Genomic DNA, 14,871 nt, shown 5'->3' with positions numbered 1-14,871 from the left:
GTCTCACCATAGGTTCTCTGACAAGCTCGTCCGGTACCACAATCAACCAGGAGAATCTGGCCAGCTCTCTGCACGAGAGTTGCCAGTTTGGTGCCGCTCATCGATGGGGCAAGTGATTTTGACCTGCGATCCTCCTTGAAAGGCTTTGGGAAACTGCCATCTCCCGCAGGAAGCACTGAAACAACGGGCATAGCCCGTCTGGCTCTGGACGACACAGACAAGCAGGCCAAGGACTGGCTGATGGATCAAACCAAGACACTCGGCCTCCAGGTTTTTTTCGATGAGATGGGCAATCAGTTTATTGTGCGGGCCTGGAGAACACAGGATATGCCACCCGTCATGATGGGATCCAATCTCGACACACAGCCTACTGGTGGGCGGTACGACGGCATCCTGGCGTCATTTCAGGCCTCTAAGCTCTGCACCACTAGTATGTAGTGCCTACGAAACAGAAGGGCCCATTGGCCTGCTCAACTGGACAAAGTAGCTGGTAATCCTTGCAGTACTTTTGTCTTCCTCATCAGACACTGACCGAGGACCCAACAGGAAAGGCCCCGCTTCCTCAAGATGGCCGTGTCCTCCGGCGTCTGGGCTGGGGCCGTACCACTGCAGACAGCTTGGGATCTCCGCGAATTCCTTGCCAAAAACGGCGCGCCCAAATCCATGGAGGAGCTCGACCGCATCGGCTACTGCGGTGACCACAAGGCGTCATATAAGTCCAACCCTTTGCTGGGCACGACAGCCGCTATACCAATATGCGGTTGCCTACGAGCATGATCTTCACTCAGGTCAGGCATCAGCCATAACCATACCGAGTACTTGTCGCCGGAAGACGGGTACGTTTGTTCAAGACTGTACGAGTTGCCGTTGCTAACCACCAACGGTGCCTTGGGGGCCAACGTATTCCTTGGTGCTGTGCTTCGATATGGCAAGCAGCGAGCCAGGTAGAGCACATATTCATAGCCATGTAAATACACACACGTTTAGAAGCATACAAAATGCCACGACAGCACGAGGCTGTCTTGTCCCCATTGACGAAGCAAGTATAATAAACACAAAACGCCAAGCCCTGATGATAACCTCGGGTCATTCAATGACCTTCTACACCGCATTCCCCTCACGAAGCAGCCACCTTGCGCACCAGGTTGCTCGGCACAAAGGGCATCTTGGTCACGACACCCTTCCTCTTTCGGCCCCGGACCACAACGTCCACCTCGGTCCCGGACTTGTGCTGGCCATCCTTCACGTAGCCCATGGCAATGTTCTTGCCCAGCGTCGGGCTGGGGCATCCGCTCGTGATGACACCAATCTTCTCTCCATTGGCCTGGATCTCGGCACCTTCACGTGCAGGCGCGCCCTCGACGACGAGACCGATGCGGCGACGCTGCACGCCAGCGCCGCCCTTGGAGCGAGGCGTGAGCTGGGGAATGATCACCTCGGCGCCATGGAAGCCACCCGCCTTGCGACGCTCGGGCGGGATAATCCAGCCCAGGGCAGCCTCGGGGGGCGTGGTGGTGTCGTCCAAGTCGTGTCCGTACAGACACATGCCGGCCTCGAGACGTAGCGAGTCACGAGCACCCAGACCGGCCAGCGCCAGTCTCTCGGGGCCAGCAGCGTCGAGCATGGCCTCGGCGATGGAGGGCGTCGTCTCGAGAGCAGGGTACTTGTCCCCCTGCAGGGAGATCTCGAAGCCATCCTCGCCCGTGTACCCAGCACGGCTGATCAGGACGGGATGCGAGGCGCCGCCATCCTTGAGCTTGAGCTGCGCCCAGAACGACTGTCCAAAGTAGATCTTGCTGAGGTCGATATCCGAGGCGAGGACCTGCTGCAGGATCTCCAGGCTCTTGGGGCCCTGGAGCGCCACGAGTCCCGAATTCTCCATCCGCGTCCACTGCACATCGCCTCCAAACTTGCCAAGCTCCTCGTCGAGGTACTTGTTGTCCTTGTCGTAGCAGGCGCCGTTGGTGACGACATAGTACTCGTCCTCGCCCACCCTCGTAATCACCGAGTCGTCCACGATGCCACCGGTCCCGGGCCACAGAAAGGTGGTCAGTTTTCCCTGCATGGCCTCCATGCCGCTCCACGCGCTGGGCGTCACCTTCTCCAGAAAGGCTGCGGCGGCGGGTCCCTTGAGGGTGTGCTGCACCATGTGGCTGACGTCGAACAGCGAGGCGCTGTTGCGTGTAAAGGTGTGCGATTGCGCCAGCGGGGCCGAGGCATACTGCACGGGCATGTGGTACCCGGCAAAGGGGACCATCTTGCCCCCGCGCGCGACGTGGAAGTCGTAGAGCGGTGTCTTCTTGAGCTCACCACCTGGGGCGAGCTCGGAGCCATGCCGCAGCGTGGTCTTGGAGGTGAGCTGCTTGGGAGAGCACAGCGTTGCTCGGGGACGGGCAGAAGCCAGGGCGCCCGGTAGGCGGGCTGTTGCTCGGAAAGACATGGCAGCTCAAAGACTGAATCAATGGAAAATTATTACAGATCTGGGTGTAAATGTTGAGGGAAGCTCTCACTCTCTCTGATAAGAGCGACATGGAGGTTGACGCAACAAGCTCCAGCCATCTCCACCAATCAGAGTGGCCAATCGCAGCGTGTGGAGCACGGCTACCGCCGGACCAGCTCCGACGATGCCAACGCTCGACTCGGCATCTATCCGAAGCTTATTCGATGGTTGGAGGGCAATCATTTACGTAGGAGCAATGATTCTCAGCCTAGGATGGCATGCGCACTAGATAGATACAGGCGGTTACTTATCATGATCAGTGGTTCTCGAATTGTGACGGCTCTACTTCGAGATCTCCCCTGGGCACAACTGCCAGAAGTACTCGTACTCCTTTCAAAAAAACAAAAGGGGTCTACAATAACGGTGTAGCACACCTCAACCTCCTTCGGCCACCAACAATTAGATGGACATCTCCTCAAATGAGTACTTCAGCCATCCTCCCAAGGCCCTCAGACTCTCCCAGCGGACGTTCTCGTCCTCTGACTGCATGAGCTCCATGATCCGCCTCTTCAACCCAACCTTCTCCAACTGGTGCCGCTTCTCAGGCACCTCCTTGACCAGGTTCCCGACATCGCTGCACGCAATCGCCAGGACCTGCTTGTCATTGTCCCACGACTGCTGCATAATCTCGGCCAGTTTGCGAGGAATGACCCCGTTCTCAAAGTCGAGAATCTTGCGTGCATTCTCCGCCCAGAAGACGGAGCTGCGGTGGGGCGGCGACCAGCGCAGGTGGCCGGACTGCACCTCCGCGACGTACTCATCAAACGTGGTCTTGGTCTTTGTGTACTCGTCCAGCATCTCCTTCAGGGCCTCGAGATCCTCCAGCAGGTCCGGGTCGGTCAGGTGGCGGCTGGTCAGGTTCTCCAGGGTGCTGGGCAGTCTGGCGAGCACGGCTGTGGGGAGGAGTGACTTTTGGTTCTTCTCGAGCAGGTTGTACAGTGTTGACACGATGAGGCGCGTGGTCTTCTCCTTGGGCGAAAGACGCAGTAATTGTGTGTAGAGGATGATCATATCATACTCGCTGTGTCATGTTAGCAAAAAGGTACGGGATCTCTTGACAGGCACTCACTCATTCAGCTCGTCGCCCATCTCTGCCGCCTCAAAGCTCATCTGCCAGACCACGAGAAGGACATGGTACAGCAGCTGCAGACCAACACCTCCACCCAATGAGCCCTCGAACCCAGTGCTGCGCACGCTGGCGTTGCCACTCCAGAGGCTAGCGGACGAGTTGCCGTTGCTGCCAACGCCGGCGGCGGTCTGTAGGATCTTGATCAGCGGCGCAATGGTCTCGCTGCGGTGGTCCCAGAACTGATGGCGGGACACGTGGCCAAAGAGCAGCGAGGAGTACTCCAGCACCGCAATATCTTGCAGTCCCGCGTCCGTGCTCTTGGCGAGGCTGCTAAGGTAGCTGAACATCATCGGGAGGGCCTGGTGTGTGGCTTGCGACTCGTCGCGGGCGGTCGCCATGAGGCTGGCGAGGGCGTGTGCAGTCAGGAGCGGAATGGCGTCTTCGGTGTTGCTGGATTTGAGGAGAGGCAAGAAGTGGCGGTAAGGGTCTGTGTTGTCCTTGAAGAGAGCTTTGGCGAGCGACGGGACATCTGATAGGGGAGGGGTGTCAGCGTCTGGACATTGGGCCTTGAGGTTCGGGAAGCATTCCAGTCCGCCCTCCGAGTAGAATTCCTAGGAGAACACTCACCGTCGAGAAGATCTGAGAGAAGGACGAGGATGTACTGGATGACGTTTGCATGCTGAGCAGCCGACTCGATCACGCTGGGCTTGCCCGCGCCGCCAACAAACAGCAGTCGGTATCCGTCAAGATCGCCTTGGACAATCTCCTTTCTCTGCTCTGGCTTCTTGGCCTTGTCGACGGCCCGGATCTTGGTGTAGTGGTCCTCGCTCAGGGTGCCCGCGCGGACGGCGCCATCCCACGGAATGGGCCTCTGGCGAATGTTGCTCTGGAGCGACGCCAGGTATGTCGGAGGGTCGAGCGACATGATGGCGAAGACGGCGCCGCTGCTGTAAACGCTGCGGATTGGGGGGAGGGGAGGTCGTCGTCGTGTGTCGTCGCTGGGATGGCAATGATGGAACGGAGGGCTAGAGGCTAGAGCTCAGGCTGGTGGCCGAACGGGGTCAAGGCAGGCCAGTGATGCAGCGTCACCAGGCGTCTGAGCTCCCTCCACTCGGCTCGGGGGGCTTGGATGGTGCGGCTGATTGTGCACCAGCCACATGCACGAGCCACACGAGTCCGAGCGGCTGCTGACATAAGGAAAGTGGGGCGGGACAGTCCGACGCCGACAAGCTTGGACCATGTGCCGCACTTGGGAACACTTTCCAGCCACTCGATTAATTTGGCTTCAGGTCTTTGATCTTCAGCAGAGACTTCCCGATCGGACCCTTCGTTTCAAGTCATGTCCGCTGCAGGTACGCGCCATAGTCAGATTCTTCAATCGCAAACAGAAAAGCCACATCTCTTTAGTTGTCAACGCGTGCTCAAAGTTGAGTGGTGAGGATTTGTTGTCGATAGTGTCTGCCCCGCGCGAGGCCCGCGGCGGCCCGAAACTTCGCGGCGACTGACTGGCGGGTGCGTTGGCAAGCCTCGCATTGAACCTGGAAATTCGATGATGTCGACAATCTTGTCCAAGACTGCGCCAATGCTCATGGGGATTGCTCGTGATAGTCTGTCACTTCAATTGTAACCGCTCCACCTCCACAAAGACCCAGACCGTTGTCACCAATTAGCCGGCAGTAATGGCGAGGTTGGTTGGGTTGCGTGAGGCGGTCGAGTTGAGGTGTAAGTGAGACGGATGGATGAAAGTGGGAGGCTGGGACCAAGGCACACCACATCACGCCCTCCACCCACTGCGGCACGATTCCCAACCATCTAATTAATAAAAGTCTTGTCACCACTGCCTCGCGCCTCGTGTATTTCCATTCCTTTTTGCATTCTTCACCTAAGTGACTCCTTGGACGTATTGCTCTTGGCACCTTCGACGAGTCGACGACTGACGACACGCATCACTGAGAAAGCCAGCACAACACAACCCCACTGATCGGGTACCTCAGCACAATTGCAGAGTCGGCGCGAGAGAAGCTGCCAAGCCGATCACGGCGTTGAGCACCGCTTGGTGACTCTTCCAAGGATTTTTTGTCGCCTTGCGATTTTCGAGCTCACCGTTCCCTCCCGTCTTCCCGCATTCCTCACGAGCCGAGACAACCCAACTCTTCGCGACACCACACAATGCGCTCGCACACCTCAATAAGGCGGTCTCCCCTGCTGTGTGCACTCCTCCTGGGCGCCGCGCACCTCACGACCGCCACGCCGTACCCACGCGACATCCTGCACGATGCGGGCTACTCATACCTGATGAACTACGACTGCGAGTCCTATTGTGGCTCCAACAATGAGCTTTGCTGCCAAAAGGGCGCAGTGTGTGAGACCCCCGAGGGCGCCGTCCCAACCTGCGTCGGAAACCACAAGAAGCGAGGCGAAGAATGGGGCGCCATCACGACGACCTGGACGGAGACGAGGACCTTCACCAGCACCATCATGACCCACTGGATTCCTGCGCCAGAGCCGACAGAGGGCGTGGACTGCATACCCAAGGCCGCGGAGCAGGAGGCCTGTGGCGAGATCTGCTGCGCTGGGTGGCAGACGTGTGCGTACGATGGTCAATGCTCGGCGAAACCTGGCTACCAAGAACCCACGGCCATCATCGTCACCACGGATGGCAAGACCACGACGCAGTACTCGGCGCCATACCGCATCACCGGCACCACGACCATTGTCAACAGTGGAGGCTACGCGACGGCCACGGTCACCGAGACCGCGTCCGAGACGGAAACCGGCGACGGCGAGCCTACCGAGACTAGTGACAGTGGTAACATCGGCGCCGGCAGTGACAGTGGTGACGGCGGTCTCAGCGCAGGTGCCATTGCCGGCATTGTCATCGGCTCCATCGCCGGAGCCATGCTTCTCCTCCTCCTCGCCTTCTGCTGCATCGCCCGCGGTCTTTGGAAGGCATGCTTCGGACGAAAGCACAAGGAGACCGTCGACGTCTACGATGAGCGCTACTCGCGTCACGGGAGCCGCCCCCCTCCACCCCACGCCGGACGCAACTCGCACGGCGGGTGGTTTGGACGATTTGGCGGCGGTGGCGGTGATGCCGGCGAGAAGAAGTCGGGCGGTGGAAAGTGGCTTGGGCTCGCTGGACTCGCGGCTGGTCTGCTCGCGCTTCTCAACATGAAGAAGGACAAGAAGCCTGTGCGCCGGCCTACTTCGCGGTACAGCGGCTCCTACTACTCGTACTCAGACACTAGTCGTGGCGCTGGTAAGTGACTCCGTCTCAAAACCTGATAACAAGCAATGCTAACGACACAACAGGGTCTTCTAGTTCGGGCCGCAGAACCCAGCGCAGCCGTCGCACGGGAGGTGGGAGCAGAGGACCACCCAAGTCTTACTATAGTGAGAGCAGGGACTCACGTTCTCGCTCTCGCCTATAGAGCGGTGTGGCCGCTTTTTTTTTTTTTTTTTTCTTCTTTGCATATTTTGTCTATGGCAACATTGGATCGACGAGGTGAACGATTATGATGTGGCTCTCAACGATTTGCTCTGAACATTCCACGACACGAAGGCATTGGCGTTTTAGGCAAAACAATCTCATGTGGCCAGCCAACCATGATTTACTTGGCTTGGCCCTGTTAGACGAGAAAAGGATTTGACGATTTGACTGATATTTTGGCGATGGTACTCAGGGATGCACCATTTTGCTATGGGGGGAATTCCCATACGATAGAGATTAAGTAAACGCACATTTGACAATGAAGAAATGATTACAATTATCTTACCGAATTTTCTGATAACGGTGAATATTTTCTGAGTTTTTCAATTAGAACAGGCTCTTGTTTATCTCGCAGCTTTTGAGAAAAACGACTTCAACAAGCCATCCCTAGAAAGCTGCAGGGTAAGCTCGAGCTAGAGAGTAACTTATCTGCCGTTCCAAGCTCATGTGAGAATGTCCTACATTCGTCTGCGATAACGCTACTCAAACGCTCACGATGCAAAGCATGGGTTCAATAAATGTCATTACTCGTCTCCCTTCTCCTCCCCAGGCGCTACGAGAGCCGACCAATGTGCACCGCGAGACAGATCACGCCACCGTCTGGGATACAAATATGTAAGGTCAGAGAAAAAATCATCTCCTGGCTTTTTGAATTCGTTTTAGTAGCAACCCTTGCTACTGACATGCATTGATGACCCTTCGCCACTCCGAGACCCAGAAACGCAAAAAGAAACAAACATTCCGTCGTTCTCCATGTCTATTCCTCGTTGACGACGTTGCCCTTCTCGGAAACGTACAGACCGTCCAAGAACTAAAGAATGATTGTCAGTATGCACGTCCAACAGCACTGCGCAGAGCGCAGTTTCCTTTCACGGAAAAACCAACCTTTCGGATATCCTTGTTCCTCACACGGCAAGCCTGCTGAATGTCCGCAGCACTTTGCGAGACGTTCTCGAGCGAGTTGCCGGTCAGGACGAGCTCGTCCTTCTGGTTGGTGGAGATCTCGACGTCGACACCCTCCTGCATCATGACCCGGCGGACGTACTTCTCGCCGATAAAGTTCCGGATCTCCACCTCGTAGAGGCCAGTCTCGGCCTGCTTGTCCAGGTTGACGTTGATGGGAAAATGGGCGTAGACGTAGCGCATCTTGTACTTGAAGCCCTTGGTGACACCGATGATGAGGTTGTTGATGATGGACTTGACGGTGCGGAGGGCGGCGACGTTCTTGCGGTTGCCGTGGTGGATCTCAATGGAGATGGTGTTCTTGGCCGGCTGGCCGAAGACGACGGCCAAGTGGCCGAGGTCCTTGACGAGCTTTCCTGTGTCCAACATGTCAGAAACTCCGGTTCCCGTCTAGCGTGGCATCCTCGTCCCTCGCGCGTGGCGGGACGGATCGTGGGAGTTCGCGCGTACCTCGGGGGCCCTCAACGGTGACGATACGGGTCTTGATGTGCACCTTGACTGTTGAGAGAAAAATGTCAGCGATTTCGAATTCAGCCGATCATAATTGCGACAGTGCCATCCATGTGCCGCTTGCCCCGACCAGACACAAATTTGCTGTTGCTCTGAAAATTCTCCCCATGCTCGTAAATTGCAGGTCCTTCGTGGGCAAGTTCGCAAATTCGTCTGGGTCGGGAGTCGGCGGCACGAGTCGGTGGAATTGTCGCAAACGGGCGAGAAAGTCGGCACATACCACCCTCGGGGATGTCAAGAGTCTCCGAACTGTGAATGTATCTCATCCTGGCGGTGTTGGCGGGGGTTAGTTGTCGGAGGTGGTCGAGGGTATCTTTTGCGGCGGCACGGGGATCACGACGATGAGGTTGGGCGAATTTCGTGTGGGCGAAAAGTTCTAGGGCTGGCATCCACACGTGAGGGCAGAGAGTGTGCAGCCGGGGTTCAGCCGTTGATTTTTTTTTTCTACGGCAGTGGGGTTGCTCAACACGTGACGAGCTGCTGGCTGGTGTCAAGCCACCACGGCACCAGCCACACCACGGCTCAGTCAGTCGAGGGGCATTAGCCCGCATCCCATCATGCAATTGACGCGGATAATCCGTCAAACCCAAGTACATGTAAACAATTGTATATCGAGCGTAGTCTCACCATGAGATTTTGAATTGATTGTGCGTATCTACAACTTCCACCGTGTACGTCTCACACTTGCAGTCACAATTGGGCTGAGACGCTACAGACTGAACAGCAGCAACCGTCTGCCTGGCGGCTGCACGGAAGTGGGGAGCTCGGCCGTTCTCCAACTCGTTGCTCCGCCTGGAGCTTGAAGGCTGGAGCCACGCGCCCGATACGTCAGCGTTCAACGACGAGGCATCACCGCGCAGCCACCCGGACAACCTTTGGGACCGGCTCTCTGTCTCCACGACATCAATTGGTACTCATTTCTGGGTCGGATCCTCCGCAGTCAGCCATCATGTCGTACTTCTTCACGACACCGGTCGACATCGACGTCGTCCTCGAGGACACGGATGACCGGTCCATGGTCGACGTCAAGCTTGACAAGAACAGGCGCGAGAAGGCGCCGCTTTTCATGGACGGCGAGTCGGTCAAGGGCGCAGTCACAGTCCGACCAAAGGATGGGAAGCGCTTAGAGCACACGGGCATCAAGGTCCAGTTCATCGGCACCATAGGTACCACAGATTCCCCCGACACCTTGCGCTACATACGCACGCATTGCGCATGCATGCTGACCCGAGTGCCCTGCGCCTAGAGATGTTCTTCGACCGTGGCAACCACTACGAATTCCTCTCCCTCAACCAGGAGCTCGCCGCGCCCGGCGAGCTGCAGCACCCCCAGACCTTTGACTTCAACTTCAAAAACGTCGAGAAGCAGTACGAGTCCTACAACGGCATCAACGTCAAGCTGCGCTACTTTGTCCGCGTCACCGTCTCCCGCCGCATGGCCGACGTGATCCGTGAAAAGGACATTTGGGTGTACAGCTACCGCATCCCTCCTGAGGTCAACAGCTCTATCAAGATGGACGTCGGTATCGAGGACTGTTTGCACATTGAATTTGAGTATTCCAAGAGCAAGTACCATCTGAAAGACGTTATTGTTGGCCGCATCTACTTTTTGCTGGTGCGCCTCAAAATCAAGCACATGGAGCTGTCCATCATCCGGCGAGAGACGACGGGCGCCGCGCCAAACCAGTACAATGAGAGCGAGACGCTAGTGCGGTTCGAGATCATGGACGGATCACCATCCCGAGGCGAAACGATCCCCATTCGGCTGTTCCTTGGTGGCTTCGACCTGACACCCACGTTCCGGGACGTGAACAAGAAATTCTCCACACGATACTACTTGAGTCTTGTGCTCATAGACGAGGGTGAGTCTTGCGGGAGGTTGTTGCTCCGACGTGACAGTGCTAACGTACACAGATGCTCGCCGCTACTTCAAGCAGTCAGAGATCATCCTCTACCGCCAATCGCCCGACGCACCCCAGCTGCAAGGCGCAGGCACCCACTCTCTCCCAGAGAATACAGAGAATAAGCTTGCTGCTGTCCAGGCGCCAGCCTGATTGGGCCACCTAGCCTATTGGTGAAAGCCACCGGTCCGTGTCGACCGGTGTTTCTGTTTTGCGTTTCTAATTTAGCATAGGGTACTGGCGTCACGGAGGGATGTTGTATACCAGAAAGCAGATAGCCGTTCTTACACTTGTAGTAGCCCGTGAAAAAGAGCGTTTCAAGTGTCGTGAATCGATCCCCAATTTGTGTGACCTGATGTCCATCTCGAAAGGTATCTAAACCCGCCTAAGCTACAATATGACAATCCCATACATCCGATGCTCTATGCGTCACAGCACTCTCCACTCATGAGACTCATGTGAGTTCCATCACGTCGTCCTCTGCAAATTCAAATTGGTTGTTCTGGATGGAGGCGATCCTGTCCAGCTCGTCCTGATATTGCTTGCGAATGTCGGCCAGGGACACCACCGTCCTCTTGGCGGGCAGCCCCGCAGCAGTGCCTTCCGATACCCCTTCGTCGTACACCCAGGCTTCCTTTGCCTCGACACAGTTCAAAGCGTTGATTAACAGCAGGTACTGCTTTGTGACGGGTGTGTCAAGCACGTCGTCCCCGGTGATCTTGTCGCCCTCTCCGGCAATCTTGAGCTTCTGTATGCGATCCAGCAAAACAGACGCAGCTCCGCGGAAGTTTCCGTGCCGTATCCGCCACGAGTAGAGCACTTGGTGGTAGGGGAACCCGTCCAAGACGTCGAACGAGGTTTGGCACCGCTGCGTGAGAATGTCATCGACATCCTGCTGCATGGCGGGGAATGAGAGTGCCACAAGCTCATTGCTGTGGCATGTTGCGCACATCCTGTCGACGAGCTTTCGTAGGTTGGAATGTCTCATAGCACCATCCTGCAGCGACAGCAGAGTCGTATGCGCGAGCTGGAATTGCGAAGTGGCCACAGCGGCGTTGAACAAGCGGCTCAGCATGTCTGTCCTTGTCAAATCATTGCCAGATTCTTTGCCGTGAAATTGGACTGCTAGGCGGGCAAAGTCCACGACGTAGGAGTAGGCCCTTTGCTGCTCGTACAGGGCAACAATGTGTGAATAGTATTTGCCCGGTCCGTTGTTGAGAAGTTTCCAGTCCGTCTCGTTCAATAAACCGACGCTTTGGCGGGACAGTTTGTGCTTGGTAGAACCTGCCATCATTAGTCCTTGCGTCTAATCCGAGGGAATGCATAACTTACTCAGCCCAATAGCTGCTTTCCTAAATTGCGTGGCCGCGGCGTTGAAGTCCTGCAGCGCGAGGAACACGCGTCCCTGGACATACACAGAGAAAGGTTCGTGGTCACAGAAGGGAGCCGTCTCCAGAGCCAGATCCGCCCTTTGGTGGCGCAAGAAGTTGCACTGGATGAGTGTTGGGACGATATCGATCTCGCTGTCAATGGCGCACATATCCGCCACTAGGTCGGTCAGATTGGCGGCTAGTGACCCCTTCTTCACCAAGCGCAAGTCGAAGAGCTGGCCTACATTCGCTTCCAAGGCCGTTATGACGGGAGGCTCCTCTGCGTTCCTCTTCGACGCCGCACCGGACATACCCTTATCCTTGATTTCGGGCACGCTTAGATCGGTACGTCCAAGCCATCTGAGGAGCTCCAGGCGCCTGAGGGCAGTCAACATACGTCGGTAGAACTGTCCGATGGCTATGCGGTTATGCAGTGCATCCTCCTCGTTGTCGAACTCGAACTCCATGTGGACAAGCAGAATCAGTTGGCTGAAGCAGACCCTCCAGTACAGCTCGACACTGTCCTCTACGCCTTTGAGCGCCAACTTGTGTCCAAATTCGCTCAAAGGCACCTGGGCGCGTTTGTGTGAGTCACTGGGCGTTCTGATCAAGTCCAAAACATCCCCACACAGGTCCTCGGTGACAATCTTGAAATTGTCACCCAGGGCATCCACAACCTGGGCACAGTCATCATCGGTGATGCCTCGCCAGAACCCTGACTTGTCTGAGAAATACTGAATCCTTTCCAAGTCGGTCTTTGACGATTCCTCAAAGAGCTCTGAGCGCAAGGCAGCCTCTGACAGCTGGACAAAGTTGTCGGAGAACCCATCAACAAATGACAGCCCTACGTTGATGAGCGTTGTAAGGTCTTCCTGTCCCTCCTCAGGTGTACCGGCATTGTAATACAACCTCTCCAACGCACTGCAATCGTGGACCACCGAGACAAGATCGGCACATATCACCCAAGCCGTGTCCAGCTCGTGATCGACAGACAAGCTGATGGCCTCGCCTCGTTGCCTGTCGAGCTCCACTAGGAGCCTGTAGAATCTCCGCCACTGTGTTTCGTTGGACGATCGGAATTGCTCGTAGTCAATGGATCCTGAAGGGCCCCTTTCCAAGGATGCTGTCGAGCCTAGAACTGTGCAGATAGCCTCTGCAATGCCCCTGCCTTTGACGTTCTCCTTTGACGTGCCCAGACCATGCTCGTAAATTGCCAGAGCGGTGTTGAGAGTCGCCTTGGTGAACGCTCCTGGCTGAAGGATGGTGCGCAACCACTTTTCGGTGACATCAGTTGGATCGTTTGGCCCTGATGAAGCCGGTGGCCACGCGCTTGTGTCCAGGAACACTCCTTCCCAGCTCTCCTCCCACGAACGTGCCATGTTCTTCCTATCGAGTGGCAGTCGCTGCACCTTGTACGTCATGTTGTTCTTCCAGAGCGTCCACAAGTTCATAATGCCCTCGGCGGGCGAGGACAAGACGAAGTCGGCCAGCGTCCACACGTCCGAGGACGGCAATACAGGGACAAGGCTGACGTCGGGAAAAAGATCGACCACGTCTACGCTGTGGGTTCCCTTTGCAACAATCTTCCAGAACTTGAACTCTCCTGCCCCGATGGGTGAGTAGGTGGCGCATATCCTCTGGCCCCGGGTGCGGCCAACGATTTGAACAAGGTTGGATTGCGCAGGGTCAATGACCCATTTGCCCACATCCTGAGGCTCGCGGTCTACATCGAGGATGTCGCCGGTGTGCAGGATTTGACCGTCGCCGACGTTCCAGATGCGCAGTCGATGGTCGAGACAAACGGTCACTACGTACAGACAGTCTTCGACGCCTAGTGACGTGACTTTGAGAGCGGTTGCTGCGCTGTACTCCATGTTGACTTTGCCGTGTCGAATGGTGTGCTTGCCTTGAAATGGGAGAAGACTCCTCAGGTTTTGTTTCCAGCCCTGTACATTGAAAAATGACTCCCTCCACAAGGGCCCGGCAGCTGCTCATTGTCAGTTTGCAATCTTCTCCCGCCACAGGTTCTTTAGTGCTCACCGGAATCAGATACAGACCGGTCAAAGCGAATCATTCCTCCATCATTCACCGTGACCAGCAGCATATTCGAATCGACGGCCACCATGCGATGAGGATACTTGGTCGACAGCCCTGCAGGTGCCTGGCGCTTCGCGACATCTGCCAACGCAGCGTCAACGGCTGTCCGCCGCCGCAAAGTGTCAGGTCTCAACGTCAGAGTCCATAGCACCCGCGCCTCGTCGATCACAAAGATACACAGCGCATCGTGCTCTTTCGGATCGGCTAGCGCCACGCAATTTGGTAGAATCGGCGTCGCGAAATTGAAGTTCAGGACCAGTGACACATCGGGCGTATTCTTGTCCCGCCGCGCAACATCAACAACCCGGATGCTCAGCGTGGTTCCGTCATCTAGGATGCGCCACAAGAAGCTGCGTGGTGAATGGTGGTATTTTCTGTGATAGATTGTCGAGGCACTTGCGAGATTCCTGGCTCGAAAAGTCGACTCGTCTTCGGCCGTGGCCCTCGTGGGCTTGTGGTTCGCTGGGACGCAGACGCTGACAATAGATGCGGCGGATGGAGGCTCGAGGTTTAGACGGGTCTCTTTGAAGAGATACTGTGTCTCGCCAGTGTCCATTTCGCCTCCATGTAGCGAGGGGACAATTGCGTCGAGAAAGGGCGAGAAGATGGGAAGTAGAGTGCGTAAAGGCGTGAGTTGATGTTTTGCGGTCGCGTTGGAGGTCAATGGCGGCAGAATTTAGACCAAACCGTGCTCCAAACGACACGCTAACCCAACACGGCAATCAGCTAAACTTCAACTTTCGAGCCTCAATATTTGTCCGCATCACATAGTTGCATTTCTTGTACCGATCCTTGAGACACCAATATAAGGGGGGGGGGGGGGGGATTTCACGATCAATTTCAAAGCGGTGTATTTTGCAAATTATCGGTCCCAGGGAAAACACCCTACACAGAACGCCGCAAGCCATGCAGTACAAACACAATGTCATCAACCGTTCATTACATCGGAGACAACGAAATATCATCGATGGC

The 14,871-nt window shown here is 56.2% G+C and overlaps 7 protein-coding genes across 7 annotated transcripts; 3 read left to right on the top strand and 4 right to left on the bottom strand.

The window, feature by feature from the left end:
• Positions 1-567: 567 nt before the first annotated feature.
• Positions 568-777, top strand: J7T54_006347 (N-carbamoyl-L-amino acid hydrolase; the record flags this gene model as incomplete). The annotated part of the gene is made up of 1 exon (XM_051506518.1): positions 568-777. The coding sequence occupies one exon, from the start codon at positions 568-570 to the stop codon at positions 775-777; it is 210 nt and encodes a 69-aa protein (XP_051366864.1).
• Positions 778-1,117: 340 nt separating this feature from the next.
• On the bottom strand, positions 1,118-2,440 carry J7T54_006346 (aminomethyltransferase-like protein; the record flags this gene model as incomplete). Its single annotated transcript, XM_051506507.1, has 1 exon — positions 1,118-2,440. The coding sequence occupies one exon, from the start codon at positions 2,438-2,440 to the stop codon at positions 1,118-1,120; it is 1,323 nt and encodes a 440-aa protein (XP_051366863.1).
• A 459-nt stretch (positions 2,441-2,899) lies between these two features.
• On the bottom strand, positions 2,900-4,494 carry J7T54_006345 (V-type proton ATPase subunit H-like protein; the record flags this gene model as incomplete). Its single annotated transcript, XM_051506496.1, has 3 exons — positions 2,900-3,521; positions 3,570-4,098; positions 4,197-4,494. 3 exons carry the CDS (start codon positions 4,492-4,494, stop codon positions 2,900-2,902), a joined length of 1,449 nt encoding a protein of 482 aa, XP_051366862.1.
• A 1,244-nt stretch (positions 4,495-5,738) lies between these two features.
• J7T54_006344 (uncharacterized protein) lies at positions 5,739-6,836 on the top strand (the record flags this gene model as incomplete). The annotated part of the gene is made up of 1 exon (XM_051506484.1): positions 5,739-6,836. One exon carries the CDS (start codon positions 5,739-5,741, stop codon positions 6,834-6,836), a length of 1,098 nt encoding a protein of 365 aa, XP_051366861.1.
• Positions 6,837-7,816: 980 nt separating this feature from the next.
• Positions 7,817-8,798, bottom strand: J7T54_006343 (large subunit ribosomal protein L9e; the record flags this gene model as incomplete). The annotated part of the gene is made up of 4 exons (XM_051506473.1): positions 7,817-7,870; positions 7,945-8,378; positions 8,473-8,520; positions 8,753-8,798. The coding sequence occupies 4 exons, from the start codon at positions 8,796-8,798 to the stop codon at positions 7,817-7,819; spliced, it is 582 nt and encodes a 193-aa protein (XP_051366860.1).
• Positions 8,799-9,481: 683 nt separating this feature from the next.
• J7T54_006342 (uncharacterized protein) lies at positions 9,482-10,585 on the top strand (the record flags this gene model as incomplete). Its single annotated transcript, XM_051506462.1, has 3 exons — positions 9,482-9,698; positions 9,779-10,393; positions 10,446-10,585. 3 exons carry the CDS (start codon positions 9,482-9,484, stop codon positions 10,583-10,585), a joined length of 972 nt encoding a protein of 323 aa, XP_051366859.1.
• Positions 10,586-10,886: 301 nt separating this feature from the next.
• J7T54_006341 (Nucleoporin-like protein) lies at positions 10,887-14,455 on the bottom strand (the record flags this gene model as incomplete). The annotated part of the gene is made up of 3 exons (XM_051506451.1): positions 10,887-11,716; positions 11,765-13,708; positions 13,843-14,455. The coding sequence occupies 3 exons, from the start codon at positions 14,453-14,455 to the stop codon at positions 10,887-10,889; spliced, it is 3,387 nt and encodes a 1,128-aa protein (XP_051366858.1).
• Between the last annotated feature and the right edge of the window lie 416 nt (positions 14,456-14,871).

The sequence above is a fragment of the Emericellopsis cladophorae genome (genome assembly GCF_022114955.1).
Source record: "Emericellopsis cladophorae strain MUM 19.33 chromosome Unknown NODE_1_length_1489480_cov_119_871856, whole genome shotgun sequence".
Classification (NCBI taxonomy): Eukaryota; Fungi; Ascomycota; class Sordariomycetes; order Hypocreales; family Bionectriaceae; genus Emericellopsis; species Emericellopsis cladophorae.
This window is presented reverse-complemented; position numbering and strand designations above follow the sequence as displayed.